General features: G+C 40.2%; 1 protein-coding gene across 4 annotated transcripts in view; it reads right to left on the minus strand.

The window, feature by feature from the left end:
• VAV3 (vav guanine nucleotide exchange factor 3) overlaps positions 1 to 19,180 on the minus strand; it is a 214,802-nt gene that overhangs the window by 65,627 nt on the left and 129,995 nt on the right. For all 4 annotated transcript variants that reach the window (XM_081917452.1, XM_081917449.1, XM_081917450.1 and 1 more), the window contains exons 16-17: positions 5,166 to 5,267; positions 927 to 1,027 (exon numbers count right to left, since the gene is read on the minus strand). In XM_081917452.1, coding sequence (XP_081773578.1) covers positions 927 to 1,027; positions 5,166 to 5,267 — 203 coding nt within the window. The remainder of the gene's footprint in view (positions 1 to 926; positions 1,028 to 5,165; positions 5,268 to 19,180) is intronic.

Here is a 19,180-nt window from a genome sequence, read left to right on the forward strand (position 1 = left end):
TGTCATGCCCCTGGGAGTGACAAATCAAAAGAAAAATGCTATTGAAATTTCTTCAAAGGGAACCTTACATAATTATAGTCAAATGTCTTATATTACATTAGGACAACATATCCATGTTGATAAGAGGCAGGAAAGTTTAATCAGGGAAGTATCTCAAATATATTTATTTTCAGGGATGGGGTTTTGAATTGCGATAGCTTTGAAAATCTTACTTTCACTACAGCACTGAGAAGTCTGGACCCATTTTGAGTTGAGCCTAGGTATGTAAGAAGGCATCGTTTTCTGTTCCACCATTCCCTGTATGCAGCATTGTCTGTTCTGCTGCAGTTTGTCTTCTTCCAAAAACTACATTATTTGTCTTACTGTCCCACTGTGATGAAATTTCATCACTTATGTAAAATGCCCAGTTAATTACATAAATCATATTGTCATCACATTATTGTCACCATTCGTTCCAGCTACATACACTGGCATGCAGCCCCTGAATCACTGTTGCATGTGGCTCCCAGTGGAAAAAGGTTGAACAGCCCGCAGTTGTGTGTGGGGATCTGGACCTCCACCAGAATTCTGAGGCACCCGGACTGTAGCTATCCCACCCTTGCTGTTTCATGTTGCAACATATTGAGGTAGAGCATGAGACGCTTAACTGCAGGGCCATGGGTTCGAGCACTACGTTGGGCAAAAGGTTCCTGCATGGCAGGGGGCTGGACTAGATGGCCCTCATGGTCCCTGCCAACTCTACAGTTCTATGAGTCTCTTATTCCAGGACTTCAAAATGCAATTATAATTATGCTTATAAAAGATCACTACAAAAGAATATCTGCAATGCAACGAACACAAATTAGAAGAAAATTAAGTCTTAATTATAACCGGCAAGCTTTATGGCCTAATTAAAAAATTTATCCCAAACAATAAAAATGACTTACCACCCAAATTAGCTCTGCCACAATTGTCTAGCCTTCCCAAACATTCTTTGTGGACTCCAGCTCCGCACTTTGAACATAAATAGCCTTGACAAAAGGTTCCCCTGCAATACAAAGTAAGACGGTGGTGGAAATTAGAAGAAAAAACTCAAACTTTTGTGTACAACCATGTTATTTGCAAGGCAGTTTGGAAAGTTGTATTGGAAGGCACTGGAGGGAAACAAGTCTGGGTTCAAATACCACAACAAGCCAGATTCTGCCTTGCTTCCCAGGAGCATAGCAACAGGAGGAGGGAAGGAGGAGCAGTGGGAGAGGTTTTCAGCACTGTGTACTAACACTCTGTGTTCACATTAAACCATAGTTTGCTTTTGACTATGGTTTAATATGACATGCAAATCAGGGCACAGGAATTCATTATTTCTTTTTTGCTTTCACATAAATGCACTGTATCATCACAATTTCTGTATTACCTTCCATAACCGAGAACACATTACAATAGAAATACATTTTTTAATGTGCAATAAATCTTTCAGGGGCGGTGAAGAAAGAAGAAATGGCTTATCTAAGGAAAAAATAACTTTATGGCTCATTAACAATAAAGGCTTCTCGGGGTTTTGGGGCCATCCAGCTGAGGTTCCACTCTTTATTCCACAAAGAGTAAATTGTGTTTAGTAATAGCCACATGTTGCTTCAAACTGTTCAAGGAATGAGGCTCGATGGTTTTTCATTTCCACTGACTTTAACTGACCAAAATCTTTTCATAGACACTTAACCTTCCAATCACCTCATTCATAGAATATTCTCTGTGTTCTGGCCATAGTACAGTTTACAAGAGAGAAATTTCTCTGGACCACTTGTGGAGAAAACAGACTGCAAATAAAGACTGTGGCTCATAACAATGAGCAAGCTGTCAGAATGCTAACTTCAGGAACACCATGAAAAAACATTTTGAAACTGAAATAATGAAAGGAACAGAGTGTTAGGATCAAAAGAAGTTGCATGTGCATGCAGAGGAAAATTGAATAAGCAACCAGAATGTTCATTATTGCCATTCCAGAGGAGAGAAGCAACTTTTTAAACTTAACAACAGCTTGGCTCCTCAGTATTAGAAATTACTAAAAGAAAAACTGTGTGTGTGTGTGTGTGTGTGTGTGTGTGTGTGTGTGTGTGTGTGTGTGTTTTTCTGGTTATCCAGACACATGCTACTTCTTTGGGTCCAAACCTAGGTCTGAAAATTCACACTAGAAATAATTATGGCATGCGGTGGATAAAAATTACAGCTACAGAGTTTTTACATGATTCAGTGCTAGAAAAACTAAAGTTCCATTTTGGAACCTTTCCACACCATACTAACCTCTTTGGTCTGCTTTTCATTTTTTTAAAAGATTATTGGTGGTTATATCTAGTAAGGGTTCTACCATTTTTGTTTTCACCATTTTTATTTCTTTTCTAAATACAGAAGCTATTTTTACCAAGCACCAGCTTTTTAAAAACTCTTTCAAATTACCACTAGGAAATTGCCAGCTTCCGGACTTCTGGGTTGGCGCCATCGCCGAATGGCGGACTCCCTCCGAGCTCCGGAGGGAGTCTGCTCGGCAGGGGTTGGGTCCCGCCGCGCCGGCGACGCGGGGACCCTCAAAAACCATGGGCGCGGATGCCCATGGACCTGGTGACTCGGCGGGCACCGTTTGCACCCCCGACCCGCGAAGGAGCCTTTTTAAAGGCTATGGAGCGGGGGACGGGGGGTGGTGTGGTGCTATGAGTCCTCTGCTTCCCCTGCCGAGCGAAGCCGCATGCCATTCGACGAAGAGTGCTGACTTCTTCTATTGAAAATTTGGACTAAAAACAATAACCCGTGAGTAATTTGGAAATCGGACCTAAAAGGGGGGGGGGAATTTTGGATTCGGAACGAGCGGGGGAGGTGCAAAAAGGAAGTCCGTCTCCCCCCTGTTGTAGATGATTTAAAGCAAGGATCTGACAACTAAGGTTGAGAGAAGAGTCCTTTTTTTCTATTGATAAAAGTCATTAATTTCACGATGAGAAATTACAAGTAATTGTGCTGGAAGAGAAGAGTGGATTGTGAGAGCTAAAGTGCAACCCCCCGGGAACCGGGAGTGATCCGTGAGAGAGCCTGGTGAAGAGATATAGAGATTTTGACAGCTGTCAAAGTAGCTGTCAAAGTTGGAGAATAAAAAAAGAACTTTGTTATGATGACTTTGCTGGTTAGATTCGTTACAATTTGGATATAAATTTGTTGAAAACAAGGGATAACAAGTTAGTTTGACTTTTGGGTGTGATCTGGAAGGAAACTAAGTTACCATAACCCCTCTAGAGGGGGTCTTGGGACATTGCAAGAATGGTGGTAAGTGGAAAAATACTCATGGAATTGAACAGGACTTTTTATCTCCTGCGAAAGCCTCAAAAACGAAACATTATTTTGTCTACAGAGGTCTCTACACTAAAGGAGTCAATAGACATATCTATTGAAGAATGGAAGGGACTTGACGCGAGTTTTTGTTCCTGAATAAATAAAGCCTCTGTAGAGGAACTAGAAGTTTTTGAATTAGAATGTTCTTGCAGCGGAACAGGAAAAGAAACCTGAGGAAAGTGAGGAAAGAGAACAACAAGAATTGGACTAAGCTGGAAGTTGGAGCATTTGGGACATCTAGACTTAAAAGGATTAAGAAACAGAATTCGAGTTTTACTCTTAAATATAGAGGTCTGGATGGAAGAAAAATGGACTTTCTTGAGATAGAGCTTCTCCAAGATTGGGTGTTTGAAACTAAAGACTACTAAAAAGACGGCAAAGTGGAGCCGAGAGAGATTTGGACATGGACGTGGGGTCTCCAGGCTGACAGCAGATAGACTGATGGACATTGGGGATCGAAACCGGGAAAGGGGGGAGGGAGATCTGGAATCCAAAGGGTGTAAAATTATATTCTGAAGGTGTTTGTTTTAGGTTTTTTTTATTCTGTTCTGCTGTGTGTATTAAAAAGGGGAATTCGTGGAAGGGAATTGGGGTCGACCTTGGAGGGGGGGAGAAAATATATAAAGGGAAGTGGTTATATAAAATTAATTAAATTGAATAATGGGCTAATTATAATAAGTTTAAAATTTGGGGTAAGAACTTGTGGAACTAATCCAATGGAAATAGAATACAAGAGGGGGAGGGTGGGGAAGTCCTGGAAAGATGTTGATGAAAGTAAGGCCTTAAATGCAAATGCTCCTTTTTTTTTTCCCTCTCATGTTTTGGACTTTTTGGAAATTTCAATAAATATGATTTTTTTAAAAAGGAAATTGCCAGCTTCCTTATTCTAAACGAACTCTTCATTTTCCAGACCACAGAGATGGAGGGCCACATTCTATAATAATGCTGTCAGCTCTGCTGAGAAGCCAGGCTCTTCCTTCTATCAACTGTCACATGGCAGCAGTCATTCCACCATGCTACAGTAGAAATGTGAAGAAAAAGGATGCAAGGCCATTCCATCTGCATAGCTAAGAGACTAGCAACGTTTGGGTCTGCCTCTCCTTGAACTGTTTTCATCTCAGTTCATCATTAGAACTTTTAACTAAGCACTGTTACCTGAATTCACTTATTTCCCTCTTCTTGCCTAATACATTTTCCTTTTAGGTTGTGTTTTTTTATATTAGAATCCCAAGGACATGGACTGCTCTGTTTTGATTGATATGTAAGGCATTCTGCGAGCCCTTTATGGCTGACAGTGAGAGTAAACATTTGTGCCTTCAATAACTCTGGGTTTCACAGTTATGAGCTCAGACATAGCAAAGATATTATGCATGAAAGAAGGGATGTAGCATTAAAATTAAATAGTGGGATTTCTCCCTCGCTCCTTCATTCACTCCCATAAACATGAAAGCTTATTCTTTTCTTTTCTGTGCAAACATTTTTTTTTCAGCTTGATAAAAATTCGGTAGGAACTCCATGAGCAACAAAAAAATTGTTCTACATACCCCACAAGCCACCAGTTGCACAGATGGGATTTAACTATCAGCAAAACCATATATTTAGCTGCAAATACTCATACAGTTTAGACACTACAGCCAAATTTATCCTGATACTGAATTATCAGTTTCTGCAAGTTGGATTTTAAATCCTATCAGTTTTTAACAGGAGACCTTGTTCTAGCCAGACGGATAATTTTAATTAATTTATTCAATGCAATAGTTTTTTTCCCAACTTTGGTGCAATTCTAATCATTATTCAGCTCCCTTGACACTTACCTCAGAAGCATCTGACAGACTTTGCAGGATGTTACACGAGTGAAGGTATGCATTTTGAAGTTATGAGTATTTGTTTCTCCATAATGCGGCCTTATGTTGGACCTAGAAAAAAGACAGTTTTTAGTTCAATATTTGTAAATATTTGCAGAGCACAGAAACCAATATTTTGGTTGCTGTGCTTAGAGCAATAAAATATAGTCAGTGATAAAGCTGAACAAAAAGGGACGGCAAGGAGCTTCAAAACTATCTCTCCAAACCGGGCATTAAAACAGCAAATGTGGTTCAGTGTAAACAAGTGTAAAGTGGTGCATCTCTGGGCAATATCAATGTCAGGAATGGGCCAGCCCAACTCATGTCTGCCTCTTGGCCGCCCTCCTCTTCTGCTGCCACTTCTACTGCTGGACTTCTCTCCAACATAGAGTCTCCCTGGTCATTAACCCTGTTACCTCTTCAGTTTCTGACACCTCCCAATCTTCTCCCTCTTCTCACTCATTGTTGCCCCACCACCAACCCCCTGACTCTGAGCCTTCTTCCCTTGGGGAAGAAGCTGGTGCCTCCCACCATTCCTCTGCGTACAGCTAGCCCATGACAATCAATACTGATACGAATATTCTTCAAATATATGCAAACACAGTCTGAACTAGTAGTGTCTGACCAGGAAAGAGACCCGGGGGTTGTGGTGGATAGCTTGAGAAAATGTGCAGCAGCTCTGAAAAGGGTGGATTCCAAGTTAAATTGAGTCCTGCCAGAATCTTCCATAGCTGTGTAAACAAAGCTATTCAGCCCTGGGTTAGAACTGCTCCAATTTCTACCTTTCCAGAAATGCTACAAAGACATGCAGAATATTTCTAAACATTACACCAAGAGCCATAAACACAGTCTTCCTGACCTTAAAGCACTATGAAGGTTCTTCAAAGGCCTCACTCTCACTAGCCCCTTCCTGCTCCATCTTCAAATCTCCTACTCTTCTCTCTGGTTCCTGTTGCATTGCCTTTCAGCCACATTGCACCCCTGGACTCTCATAACTTCCCACTGAATTATTCTGATAGATCTGTTTCTCGAACAGGTTATTCTGAACATTCCAGCTTCCTATCAGCTTAGCCAATCAATGTTAGAGGTTTCACTGCCATTAGCACAAAGCAATATAGATTTATGCAAAACATATAAAGAATCTGAATGAGTAGAGGAGATTAATCAGAAAGAAAACTCATACAGTATGCCTGGAGGACATTCATTATGATGATGTTTCTATTATGGTAGAAACAATGCCAAGAACAAACATTTGCAGGCAGATTTAGTCATATCTAATATTGAAAAAGACATGAGAAAAATATATACAGACAAGTCAAAATGTTGTTGTGCTTGTGTTGTGTTGGAAATGTCCTGCTCACTGTTTTCCATCACCTTACCACCATATCCTGTAGCAGTGTCTATAAAATACTCAAATGATAACTGTTTTATGCTGTTGTTTATGTAAATCTCTCAAATGCTGATTCTTGGAGTCATATCTCATATGAGCCTATTTTTAATGCACTTATTGCTCTTAACTACAACACTGCCTGTTTGTATTTCAATAGTTTATTGGTTAAACAGGGGGCACAAGACAATAACGCAAATAAGAAATGTATCAGTGACTTTGTCATTTGCTCCTTTATGGATTTTCCAGCAAAAGCTACATTTGCTCAAATTGTCATCTGCACACAGACCTGTCTAAATAAGCAATTGGAAATGAACACACCAGCTGCTAATAGAACACATTACCCTTACGTGTGTGACCTACATGTGCAATTTTTATAATGCCAACATTGATTTCAAGTCACAGTAAAATGTAGTTTGTGTCACAATGTGGAACATTTATTTTATAGCTTTGTGTTTCGCCTTTATCACATTAACAAGTGAGTAGAAATATTAAAAAGTGTAGGACTACCAAAGTAATATGCAGAAAACTAATTTTCTCCCAAGCTCATTAGGCATATACATTTTGTCTTCACTGTTGAAAAATGTAAGAGGGAGAGTGGATAAACAATGAATTTTTTGTCATAGAAATTCTTTCATGATTCTGTAATATTACAATTGACAAGAGATGCCACATGGGATATACAGTGGTACCTCAGGTTACAGATGCTTCAGGTTACAGACTCCGCTAACCCAGAAATAGTACCTCGGGTTCAGAACTTTGCTTCAGGATGGGAACAGATATTGCATGGCGGCGCGGCGGCAGCGGGAGGCCCCATTAGCTAAAGTGGTACCTCAGGTTAAGAACAGTTTCAGGTTAAGAACAGACCTCCGGAACAAATTAAGTTCTTAACCTGAGGTACCACTGTATGAGGAAGAGGAGGAGGAGGAGGAAGAGGAGGACGACAGCTTGGGTTCATCCTGATCTAGAGATCTACTGGTCAGGTAAGCTATACAATTTTGGGCATGCTCTGAACTAACAGCACAAAATGGAAGAGAAAGATGCAATATGCAATAGCAAATGTACCCAATGACAAACATCAACAACGTATCATTTTCTACTCCGCTTTCCAAGACTTGTTTCTTGAGTTAGGTCTCATTGAAGTGGCAGGCTTATGGCTGGGCTGTATGACTTCAGGCTAGTGAAGCAAGTTAAAACTTGGGGAGTTAAGAATACAAACTTCCTCGGTGAAAACTGCTTCACTGGGCTCATTTCTCAAGAGCAGAAATGCAAGCACAATGTGGGTTTCGGAAACACACACTGCAAACTCACACCTAAAGCACTTTGAAGTTCCACAGATTTCAATGGGAAAGTTAGATCTTAAATTTTCACGCACTGAATTCAACTTAAAAGAGTGCTTATATTTGACTGGATCATGTCCCTGGGTTTGGAAATGGCAGTAGTGGCAGCCCCCAAAAGAAGCAACAACAAGTAATGTGAAACAGAGGCCACCTTCACCAAACCACAGTCTTAAATCTGAATCTCACCCCACAGCCCCCATCTCCCTTCACAGTCTTTGCTCGATAATATTGATTCACACATGACAGTGTGAATCAATACTTCAGCCTCCATTCACATGCAGCTGAAAACCATCAATTTGTGGGAACATTCACAAGCTCTCCTACAACTTCCATGTTATTTAATCACCCTTTTCCCATGGAGTAAGGAAATATTATGATTCAATACTACACAATTACTTGCATTATATATAAGGACTTTGGATGTTGGATGTCTTACTGTGTTTTTATATTTTGTTGGAAGCTACCCAAAGTGGCTGGGGCAACCCAGTCAGATGGGCAGGGCACAAATAAAATCATCATTATTATTATTCACATCAAGAGTTCCGTGAGTGAACCTGCTCAGCTCCTTAGATCCAAATTTAATGTCTCATTTATACTTTTACATAATTAGCCACACCTCAGTGTGCTAAAGGCAAGAGAGATATAAGGACAGCCTCTCAGATGACAGTCTACCTTTCTTGCTAAAACTAGTTAGCACAAAGCCCACTTTGCCCAATTGCCGATAAGAGGCTTCATTGCTGGGTCTTCTACGTAGCTCCTTGTGTTAGCCAGAGCTGACTACAGACAAATGTTGTTGGGCTCCAACACCCATGAGACCATGGTCAGGGATTATAGGAGTTGTGGCCCACAACATCTGGTCCACAACATCTGGAGGGCCACAAGTTTGCAATCCCCGCCTTAGGTTTCATGTTCAAGTCCTACCAATGCCACCGTGAAGGAAGATGGACACTGAAAATGCTGAAGACAGAATAAAAAGCAGATAGGAAAGTGAAATCCCTCCAATCCAATTTTCCTACAATCGGAAGGAGGAAAATCCTTATCAAAACTCTATAATGCTGCATTAACTGTGGGCTTGAAAGCTCTTTTGCTCATTTCAATATTTGACCAGGCATTATGCATTGTGTCACAGTGGTTTATGCAGTCAAATTATATGTCACATCTGATGAGACTAAAATAATGTGATATGAAACACAAGAGCAAGATGTGTCAAATCATAAATTTATTCGGTTACTTCCTACTGGGAGAGCTTCTGAAATGTTTCGTTATTTCAATACTTCCTGCAATGAAAGCCAAAATATTTAATACTCAAGAAGTTTAATTCTTGGGGCATAAGCTTACTCCACTTGCGGATATAAGAGAACAGAGGAAATGACAAAGGCCAAGTTATACCACGTAACTTGAGGATAAATGTGTTTTTAGCATCTTAGCTATAGCATAAACTATTTTGTTTAATTTATACCTTTTGGTAAGCCCCTGTTCACTATATCCTTAATATGCTATTTACTTAAGAGGAAAAAATGCTTCTCATTTAATTCCTGGAGTTCATACTAAATTTTCTGTTAACCTGAACTCAACAAAGCCCATTCCATCTGCAAAGAGAAGTGAGAGGGGAGGTCATTGCCTTTCCCTTCCCCCCAAATTCTCTCCACCAGTGGGGTGGGGAATTGGTTGGCACCATAGAATCATAGAAATGTAGAGTTGAAAGGGACCCCACAGCATCTAGTCCAGTCCCTGCAATGCAGGAATATCAAATAGATCAAACATGACAGATGGACATCCTCTGCTTAAAATCCTCCAAGGAAGGAGAGTCCACCACCTCAATCTGTTCCACCATCAAACAGCTCTTGCTGTCAGAAAACTCTTCCTGATGTTTAGTTAGACTCTCTTTTCTTCTGACTTGAACTCATTGGTTCAGGTCCTAGCCTCTGGAAGAAGAAAAAGCAAGCTGGCTCCATCTTCCATGTGACAGCCCTTCAGATATTTGAATGTGGCTATCATATCTCCTCTCAATCTCCTCTTTACCAGTCTAAGCATACCCAATTCACCTCAATTGTTTCACTTAAGGCTTGGTTTCTAGTCCTTTTATCATCTTGGTACTTGCACATGTTCCAGCTTGTCAATGGCTTTCTTAAATTGTGATGCTCAGAACTGGACATAGTACTCCAGGCGTGGTCTGGCCAAGGTAGAATAGAGTGGGACTATTATTTCCCTAGATCAGGACACTAAACATCAATTGATTAAGCCTAGAATAGCATTAGTTTTTTTGCTGCTGCACCACATTGTTGACTCATGTTAGGTTTGTGGTCTACTAAGACCACTAGATTCTTTTCACAAGCCAGGTGTCCTGCATCTTTTATCTGTGTAGCTATTTTTTTGTTCTTCCTGTCCAAATGTAGAACCTTACATTTGTCATTTTGTTAGTTTAGGCCCAGTTGTCTGTTAAGGTCATCTTGAATCCCTATTCTGTCTTCTGCACCATTAGTTACCCCTCCCAGGTTGTTGTCATCTGCAAATTAGATAAGAATGCCCCTCAATACCTTCATCCAAGTCATTTTTAAAGAAATTGAACAACAATGGGCCCAGGATAAAACCCTGTGACACCCCACTTGTCACTTTTTTCCAGGATGACAATAAATCGTTAATAAGCACTAACCAGCTACAAACCCACCTAATACTCACCTGGTCCAGCCCATATTTTACCATCTTCTTCTCCAGAATATCATGGGGAACTTTGTCAAAAGCCTTAGTGCAATCAAAATACACTACATCTACGGCATAATAATAATATTGTATTATGCTTCTGCATCTCATAATAATGTTTATTCCCTTCTTTGAAAATATGTAATTGGATACTAGTGTAATATCCAACTAAATTGGTTGGAGCCCACCCCACCCCCACCCCCAAAATGTATTTTGCACAAGTATGGCCACCAGTTCCTAGATGCTGTCTAGCCAGACACTGCAACTTCTTTGCATTACTACCAGACAACATTTGGAACAATTTGATTCCTTGGGGGTGTGAGAAAAAGACTGAGTCCAAAGTGCTTGTTATGTGTCCTGAACCCTGGAGATAGCTCAGAGAGTAAATCAATAAATATGTACATGCACATAATTGGACAGGGGCCAAATAATATTCCTACAGAATCAGTTGATGTCTTAACACCCAAATCTGAGCTAATGTGTGAGCTTAGACCTAAATCAGGGGTCAGCCACCTTTTTCAGCCATGGGCCAGTCCATCATCTCTTGGAGAATGTGGTGGGCCGGACTATATATATATATATATATATATATATATATATATATATATGGGGGGGGGGAATGAATGAATTCCTATGCCCCACAAATAACCCAGAGATGCACTTTAAATAAAAGCACACAGTCTACTCATGTAAAAACACGCTGATTCCCAGACCATCCGTGGGTCGGATTGAGAAGGCAATTGGACTTTAGGTTGGGCCTAAATTAACACAAAAAATAGAGAAATGCATTTTGAATTCCTGGGAACCAGCAGCAAATGTACTGGCACTTATACAACCAGGAAGCATGATTGTTGCCAAATCTGCTCAACTCTTTGGATATAGTATGTAGCCTCCAGACAGCACTAGATAACACGGTTTAACATCATCAGATTTAGACTTCTATGCACAGAAGTTACAACTAAGATTGCACCAAAAAGCAACTGTACTTCCATCTGTAACACTTTATCATGCACAGCTCCTGCATGCATCATCCTAAACAGGCGTTGGTATCTGATAACTTATCCTAGGATGATCTATTAGAAAAGGGTTGTGAGGTACAGTACAATGGGTTTTCATTCTTTCAGGAGGAATGATATTAAAATCTCTTCATTCCCATAGAAGGTCTAGTTCCTAAAAATAAAACATGCCCAAATCCCTCCTGCAGAGATTCTGTAACACTAAAAAAACTATTTCCTTCCATGCAGTGTTTCTGCTAGAGAAAGAATTTTATACACCACATTTCAACATTAGCTGCTTAAAAAAAAATATGGATCTGACACGCAAAAGGTTTTTTGAAAGAGAGAGAGAGATACAGCTTTAGATGACACTAACATGCTAGGAAACCCATTACATAATAAAATAAGTTCAGTTTGACATATGGGCAAAGTGAAGCATTGCGCTGCATAGCGAATGATAAGTTTTTAGAGCTGCAATTCCAAAATTGTGTATTGGAGAAACACTGTTATTGTCACGAGGGAGTAATTTTAGAAGTAAGATACTGAAATAATCAACAGCTCATGTGGGCCTAAAGTTCCCACGCATGCAGCAAACCCTGCTATCTAGCCTTGCTTCAAGTTAACTGCTAGTGAGGTGAAGAGTTATTCTGTAAACTTGCAACTTCCTTGAATGAGCCTGTCCCATAAACTTCCTTGAATGAGCCTGTCCCATAAATATAATATCACGAGTCATGAATTTAGAATGTAAAAAGGCCCTGTTAATTGGAAGATTGGGCTACTGATGGGTATCACTCAGCTTCATTTCTGTTTTAAGCTCTGTGACCAAATATTCTCTGTCCTCTCTCTCCCCACACCCAACAACTAGGCACCAGTGCGAGAGGAAATAATGGTGTCCCATACACCCATACATATAAGCCATTTGTAGCCTGAGTGAAGGAAAAATCGAATTTGTATAATACTTCCTTGCACTGTTGCCCGGAGGTGATTCTTATTCACCACATGGGACTGGAGGAGTATCTATTTACAACCCTGGACTGAAGGTAAAATGCTTTCAAGGTCACTTAGCTCTCAAAGCTCTTCTAGGGAGACTATTCCAGAGATATTCAGCGCCAGTAGTTAAGAAAAAAAATCCTATTCCCAGCCCTAATTTGTTAAAGACCACCGATAGCCATTGGTTTGTATACCCACAATTGCTTTTTAGCCTAAATAAATTTGTTCTCTCTTACTTATGTTGCTCCCACTGATGCATTTGAAGAGTTGAATCACGTCCTATCCTATCCCACCCCATTGCTGTTGTTGGGTTTTTTTTGTCTTAAGCTGGTGGTTCTTCAGCAGCTATTCAATACTGACCAAGTTTCAGCAATTAAAACCCATGCACATTCTCACCTTTCCATGTCAAGGCCGCAGCAGAGTCATTGCTTAAACCCATTACAAACATTTCAATTAAATCTTGAAAAATTGCTTTCCTAGGGCACTTAATTAACAACTCACCTCTTCCCACCTAGATGTCAAGTAATTTCAATTTAATTAATTTTCCCCCAACAACTGGTGGGGGGGGAGTGTATTTAAGGGAGGAAATACCTTTCTGCCTAAAATTTCAATATGAAATAAGTTATTTGTTGTTGTTTTCACAACAAACCTAACTAAACCTTAGTCCAAAGGAAACATTGGTTCAAAAGGACATGATTACACAAGTAAGCTTAGGCCTAGTCAATATAAACTGTAGATCACATGATAAAACAATTCCTGGAATCTATCACTTCAAACTGTAAGTGACAGATCTGCATGACTCAATGCTCCCCTCAATATAAAGGTCTCAAGGACATAAAAAATGAGATGCTAAGGTGAATAGCTATATCATAGCAGTCTAAAGTAGTGTACTTGTCAAAAGCAGATATATTCTATATACGTTGCGACATAAAACTTTTAAAAATCTGACTCTAAGAGCCACTTCAGATAATGAAAAATAACAAGGCAGATGTTTATTCTTGATGAAATGGCAACAGCATGTGAATTTTATGAATGCTTTAAATACCAAAACTGTGGTTAATCTCCTCCAACAGCAGGTGGAGCTGTACCCTATCCATGTTGTTTAGTTAAAGATTGCTTGTTCCATTATTAGTTTTTATTATAATAATAATATAATAATTTATTATTTATACCCTGCCCATCTGGCTGAGTTTCCCCAGCCACTCTGGGCAGCTCCCAATCAAGTGTTAAAAACAATACAGCATTAAATATTAAAAACTTCCCTGAACAGGGCTGCCTTCAGATGTGTTTTAAAGGTAGGATAGCTGCTTATTTCCTTCACATCTGAAGGGAGGGTGTTCCACAGGGTGGGGCCACTACCAAAAAGGCCCTCTGTCTGGTTCCCTGTAACCTCACTTCTCGCAGTGAGGGAACCGCCAGAAGGCCCTTGGCGCTGGATCGCAGTGTCCGGGCTGAACGATGGGGGTGGAGTCGCTCCTTTAGGTATACAGGACGGAGGCCATTTAGGGCTTTAAAGGTCAGCACCAACACTTTGAATTGTGCTCAGAAACATACTGGGAGCCAATGCAGATCTCTCAGGACCGGTGTTATGTGGTCCCGGCGGCCACTCCAAGTTACCAGTCTAGCTGCTGCATTCTGGATTACCGGTAATTGCAGTTTCCGGGTCACCTTCAAAGGTAGCCCCACGTAGAGCGCATTGCAGTAGTCCAAGCAGGAGATAAGTAGAGCATGCACCACTCTGGCGAGACAGTCTGCGGGCAGGTAGGGTCTCAGCCTGCGTACCAGGTGGAGTTGGTAGACAGCAGCCCTGGACACAGAATTAACCTGCGCCTCCATGGCGTAGTACCACTGTACTACGTTGCTTGCAGTCTGTTTCAGTAGTAAATGATTTCTAGTTCCAGTGTGTGGGGAGCTGTTTGGTTTTCTTAGTAAAACTAGTGTTCTGATAACACCTTTTCCCATCTTTTGGGGTCTTTTCCAAGAGAGAAGAGGTGTCTCGTGTTCCTGTATTAGAAGAACAGCTATATCTGCCCACAGATAAATGTGATTGGGACCAAATCAGAATGCTGGTTTTAACCTATAAAGCCTGATATAGATCAAAACCACAATCCCTCAAGCACTGCCTCTCCCCATATGAACTGACCCAGACCTTGTGACTGTTGACTGAGGCTCTTCTTTGTCCCCTCCTGAGGAGGTCAAGAGGATAGCAAGGCAAAATGGGCCTTTTCAGTAGTGGCTCCCCACTTGTGGACCCCCCCCCCCCGTAGGCTTGCCTGGTGCCATTATTACATAGCTTTAGGCACCATGCAAAAACGTTTTCTTTTTTGCCATGCCTGTGGCTCTGTGACCTCATTGATGTTTAAATCCTGCCTGTTGAAAATAAGATTGCCTGTCTTTGTTTATTTTATGCTTGTTAAAAAATATAAATCAGGCTTAAAAATATACAAGCCAATTCAAAACAAAAATCCATAAAACCATAGTTAAAAACAAAGATAAAGACCAATGGAACATTTTAAAAAACCACAGAACTAAATCATCTGACTGGATAGGCTCACAGAAATATAAAAGTTTTTCAGTGCTGTCTAATGTCAATAGATAGGGAATTGCAGAGCACAGATATTGTGACACTAAAGCAATTACTCCTTGTAAATGAAGAAGGAACACTGTGTGGCACTTGGAAAATTCAAGTTCTACATACTGAAGTGATCGAATGGGCTTGTACTCATATGCCAAGGGACACGAGGACCTAGCAAGGATATTGCTCAGGACTAGAAAGCTGAAAGGGGGGAGGTCCCCAACTTTTAGGGAACAGGAGAGAAAAGGGGGGGGAGTTCACTCAGAAAAAGCCACAGTTTATTTATAAGCCTAGCCAAAATGCAAAGGGGTTTTGTTCAGAATTTAAAACAATTCAATTCTATATACACCTACTAAGAAATAGGTTCCACTGAATTCATAGACAAATACTTAATGTTCTTCTATATGTGTGCGTTGTGCTGGTTTCCAATTATTATAACAACAAATGGCAAATTGAAATATTATGTCTCTAGGTTCCACTGAATTCAATGGGGCTCAACCCTGGATAAGTAGGTGGCCAGTTACTAGTTATTTCCTATGAGGGAGAGTTCATTTCCGAAACTCAGCAACATCAAACTCAGCCTGGGCAAGAACACTGCCAGACCAAGAAACAGAATGAACTATATAAAGCTGACAGGGAACATGTGTGGTCAAAGAGAAAAGATTGCTGGGCAGGCAATGTCTTATAGAAAATAGGAAGAGAGACCCCTTGAACCTGCTAATTTACCTATTCTCTATGTCTCTTTTTTGCTAATTAAACCTTCACAGAAGCAACCCTCATTTATAAGGGCAACGTACTCAAACAGCAGAAATGTACACTGGAGGTTCTTAAACACAATGGAAACTGAGTGCTACTTATGCATTCCCAAACAAAGGCAAAATTTACATTCCAGCCCATTTCTGCAGATGCCACCCACCATGCACCAACAAAACCACAGGAGACTGGATAATATTTCAATTTGTCATTTGTTATTATAATAATTGGAAACTAAAACAATACACACATATAGAAGAATGTAAGTATTTGTCTATGGGTAATATTGATAAACCAACAGAAGACATACGATGCAAGAAGGGATATTTCCACAACATCTCTCAACATTTCCACAAAATGTTTCTCTTCTAGAGAAATTCTCTTTGTTATGTTTGGGACTTCCTAGCTGTAGCTCAGAAATAATCTTTGAAGAACAGCATTTACTGAATTAATCAATCAATCAAGTCTCCATATGTTAATACTCATACATCCCAGATTTGTCACATCAAAGGATTTCTAGCAGAAAGGCATGTTGCCTAATTAAATTAACTGTATCACGAGTAAACTGTGCTTTTGATCAAGAGAATGCAATTTACTTCTAAGACTTTGCAAGAAAATTTGCTTATTTGATCATAGGGTGGCTGCCCTTTTAGAGATTAAAGGATTTAATCTTGCTAGCTTTCTGGGTATGTAGTGCATTGTTTCAATCAAGCTAATGACCATGCTTTAGCCTCTTTCTTCCTATGGAAGAACAATTCAGGTTCACAATGATTTATTCATGTAACAATCTATGGACTGTAATAACCGAGAGATATGAAGGCACCATTTTTCATTCATACCAATCCACTGCTGGATAAAGACCTTATCAAACTGCATCCAACTTTTTCCTGGCAGGTTGTTGAATAACTGGTTTTTAACCCCACATTAGGGGTTTGCATGTTATCCAGCACTTTGGCCAGCTTCGCAGTTAAATTCAGCTGTAGAACAACAACCATGTGCTATGCTAGGCCTATAGAGCACGACATAACTCAAGATTGGGTTCTATGCTGAACTAAAATGCTGATCAATAAAAGCCCTAGTTTACCTTTATCTCTGCACATGTTTGGAAATCTGAAGGACTAAACTGTGCCATCAAGAGGAAAGCATATCCAGCTCCATTTGGGCTTTAAATAGAGAAGCCTTATTTTGGCATTTTGCTTCATGGTCTAACTAGACACACAGTACCTAATCAAACGCAGAGTCAAGAAGCTGAAAGTTTAAGGAGAAAACAGTAGGGAGAAAATCCTTAACCTTTTCATATTTATTTATTTTCCCACTAAAACTCAGCCTACAACCTGCAAGCTGCTGCTTCACCCACAGGTGCATGTCATATCTACCCCAGACTTCAGAAAAAGTAGGTGTAAGCACTGATTTAGCTGAACTTTTTCCAGTGCAAAAGTTATCTAAGGCTCTCTACATAGGACTGCCTTTACAAACTTGGACTGTCTACAAACTTGAACGGATGCAACCTTCAGCCACCAGAATATTTGTTTGACATCTGATGAGAGGTGAACAAACGGGAAAGTACTAATACTAGCCTTTTTAAAGCCTTGAATGTTTCAACTCAGGGGTTTTTTAAAGACCACCTGTGTCCATATGAACCTGATTGACTCCAAAGTATTTGGGCTCACCACTGAGGTCAGGTTGGCAGCTACCAGAGACAGGTCTTTTAAGCGGTAACTCTATAATGATGGAATCACCTCAGCCAAAAACATTCATTGGCCACCTTTCTTGAGTTATTGAGCAATGCCAGAATACAGTTTTTTATTCACCATATTCTTTATCCATCTTGCTGCTGGTTCCCTACTCTGGTGTTGTTTTTATTATGTTTGTTTTGACATGTTTCTTGTAGGCTACCCTGTGAGGGTTTGCCCAACAAGCCTAAGAAAGCTTATGTTAAATAAAAGTTGGACCACCAAGACCTGCTTCAGATGGAATAAGACTAGAACCTCAGTTTTACCTGGGTAATGAATTCCACAAAAGCATAACAGAGAGAAGAAGGAGCCCCCTTCCCCCTGATGAGGCTGTGCATTCTGCAGGAGAGGCACAAGGGAGAGCCAGCAGATCTGCTTCCTGCTCTCCTGGGATCTAGAGTCACAAGCTGAGGATCTCTACTCCATCACTGAGTGCCCACCTTCCAGCTCCCTGTTGGTTCTTTCCTCCTCTTAAATCTGGGAGTGGCAAATCATGCCAGTTCCTGATGGAACCAGGGGCCTATGACAGTCCATCATCACAACAATATCTGACCAATAAATTCTAAGTTTTAATAACAGCAAAGAAATGCTGCTACTTCTTTTTCTTTTGCCCATCACAACACGGTGAACCTTCAAATTACCCCTAGTGACCCTGAGAGAAAAGGAGGCCTTATTTTCACTCTCACGTCTCTCCTTTCCTTATTACATTCCTAGATCAGTACCTAAAACCCACACAATACAGCACCTCAGGGAGGGGAGGCTGTTATCTGCAATTAAAGATGATTTTCCCTCCCCGCCACTTCTTTTAGAAATCACTTTCACAAAAAGTGACAGAACATATATTGGGGGGAAAAGTAACAAGGACGACCAAATTTCACCAGGATAAAAGCAAGCATAAATGTAAATCTATCATAGTGTTAAACATGAAGTGCTTTCCCATGCTGTTCTGAGAATTCAGCACATATCTCAGGCTTTTTACGTGCATTGATATTAACACTAACAGCTTTAATTCAAGACGTCAGTGTTCAATATGTCAGAGATCAAATATTCCCTCAGATGAAGTTGCTATGCATATGTATTTTTTAAAGAAAAAGGTTGGTTTAACTTGAACCTGATTGGTACATTAAAAAAGTAGAGCAAGGAGCATAAGAAATGAAGGCACAGTAAGCACCCCTCCTTCTGCTGTTCTGTCAATCTAGCATACTTTTTTAAAAAAGGAAATTCTACTCCCTTCTTAGATTCATATCCATCAAACTGAACTGGATATTGAAGCTTTTATAGGAATAGTGTACCAATTACACTGGAAGGCTCTGAAAATGTCAAGGCTTGTTTTAAAATCTACATCCTGCTTTTATTCCAATAATAAAAACATAGAGCACAAAACACCATGATGCACCTGAAGCATTTCATCTTTAAATGTCCTTAAGGGGCATGAAGCTTAAATGCACACAAAAAATGACTGTCACTGAATGTCACAATTTCTCCCCTTTAATAGAGGTTTTTCAAGATTTC

This window comes from Podarcis melisellensis (genome assembly GCF_964234715.1).
Source record: "Podarcis melisellensis genome assembly, chromosome: 6".
Taxonomy (NCBI): Eukaryota; Metazoa; Chordata; class Lepidosauria; order Squamata; family Lacertidae; genus Podarcis; species Podarcis melisellensis.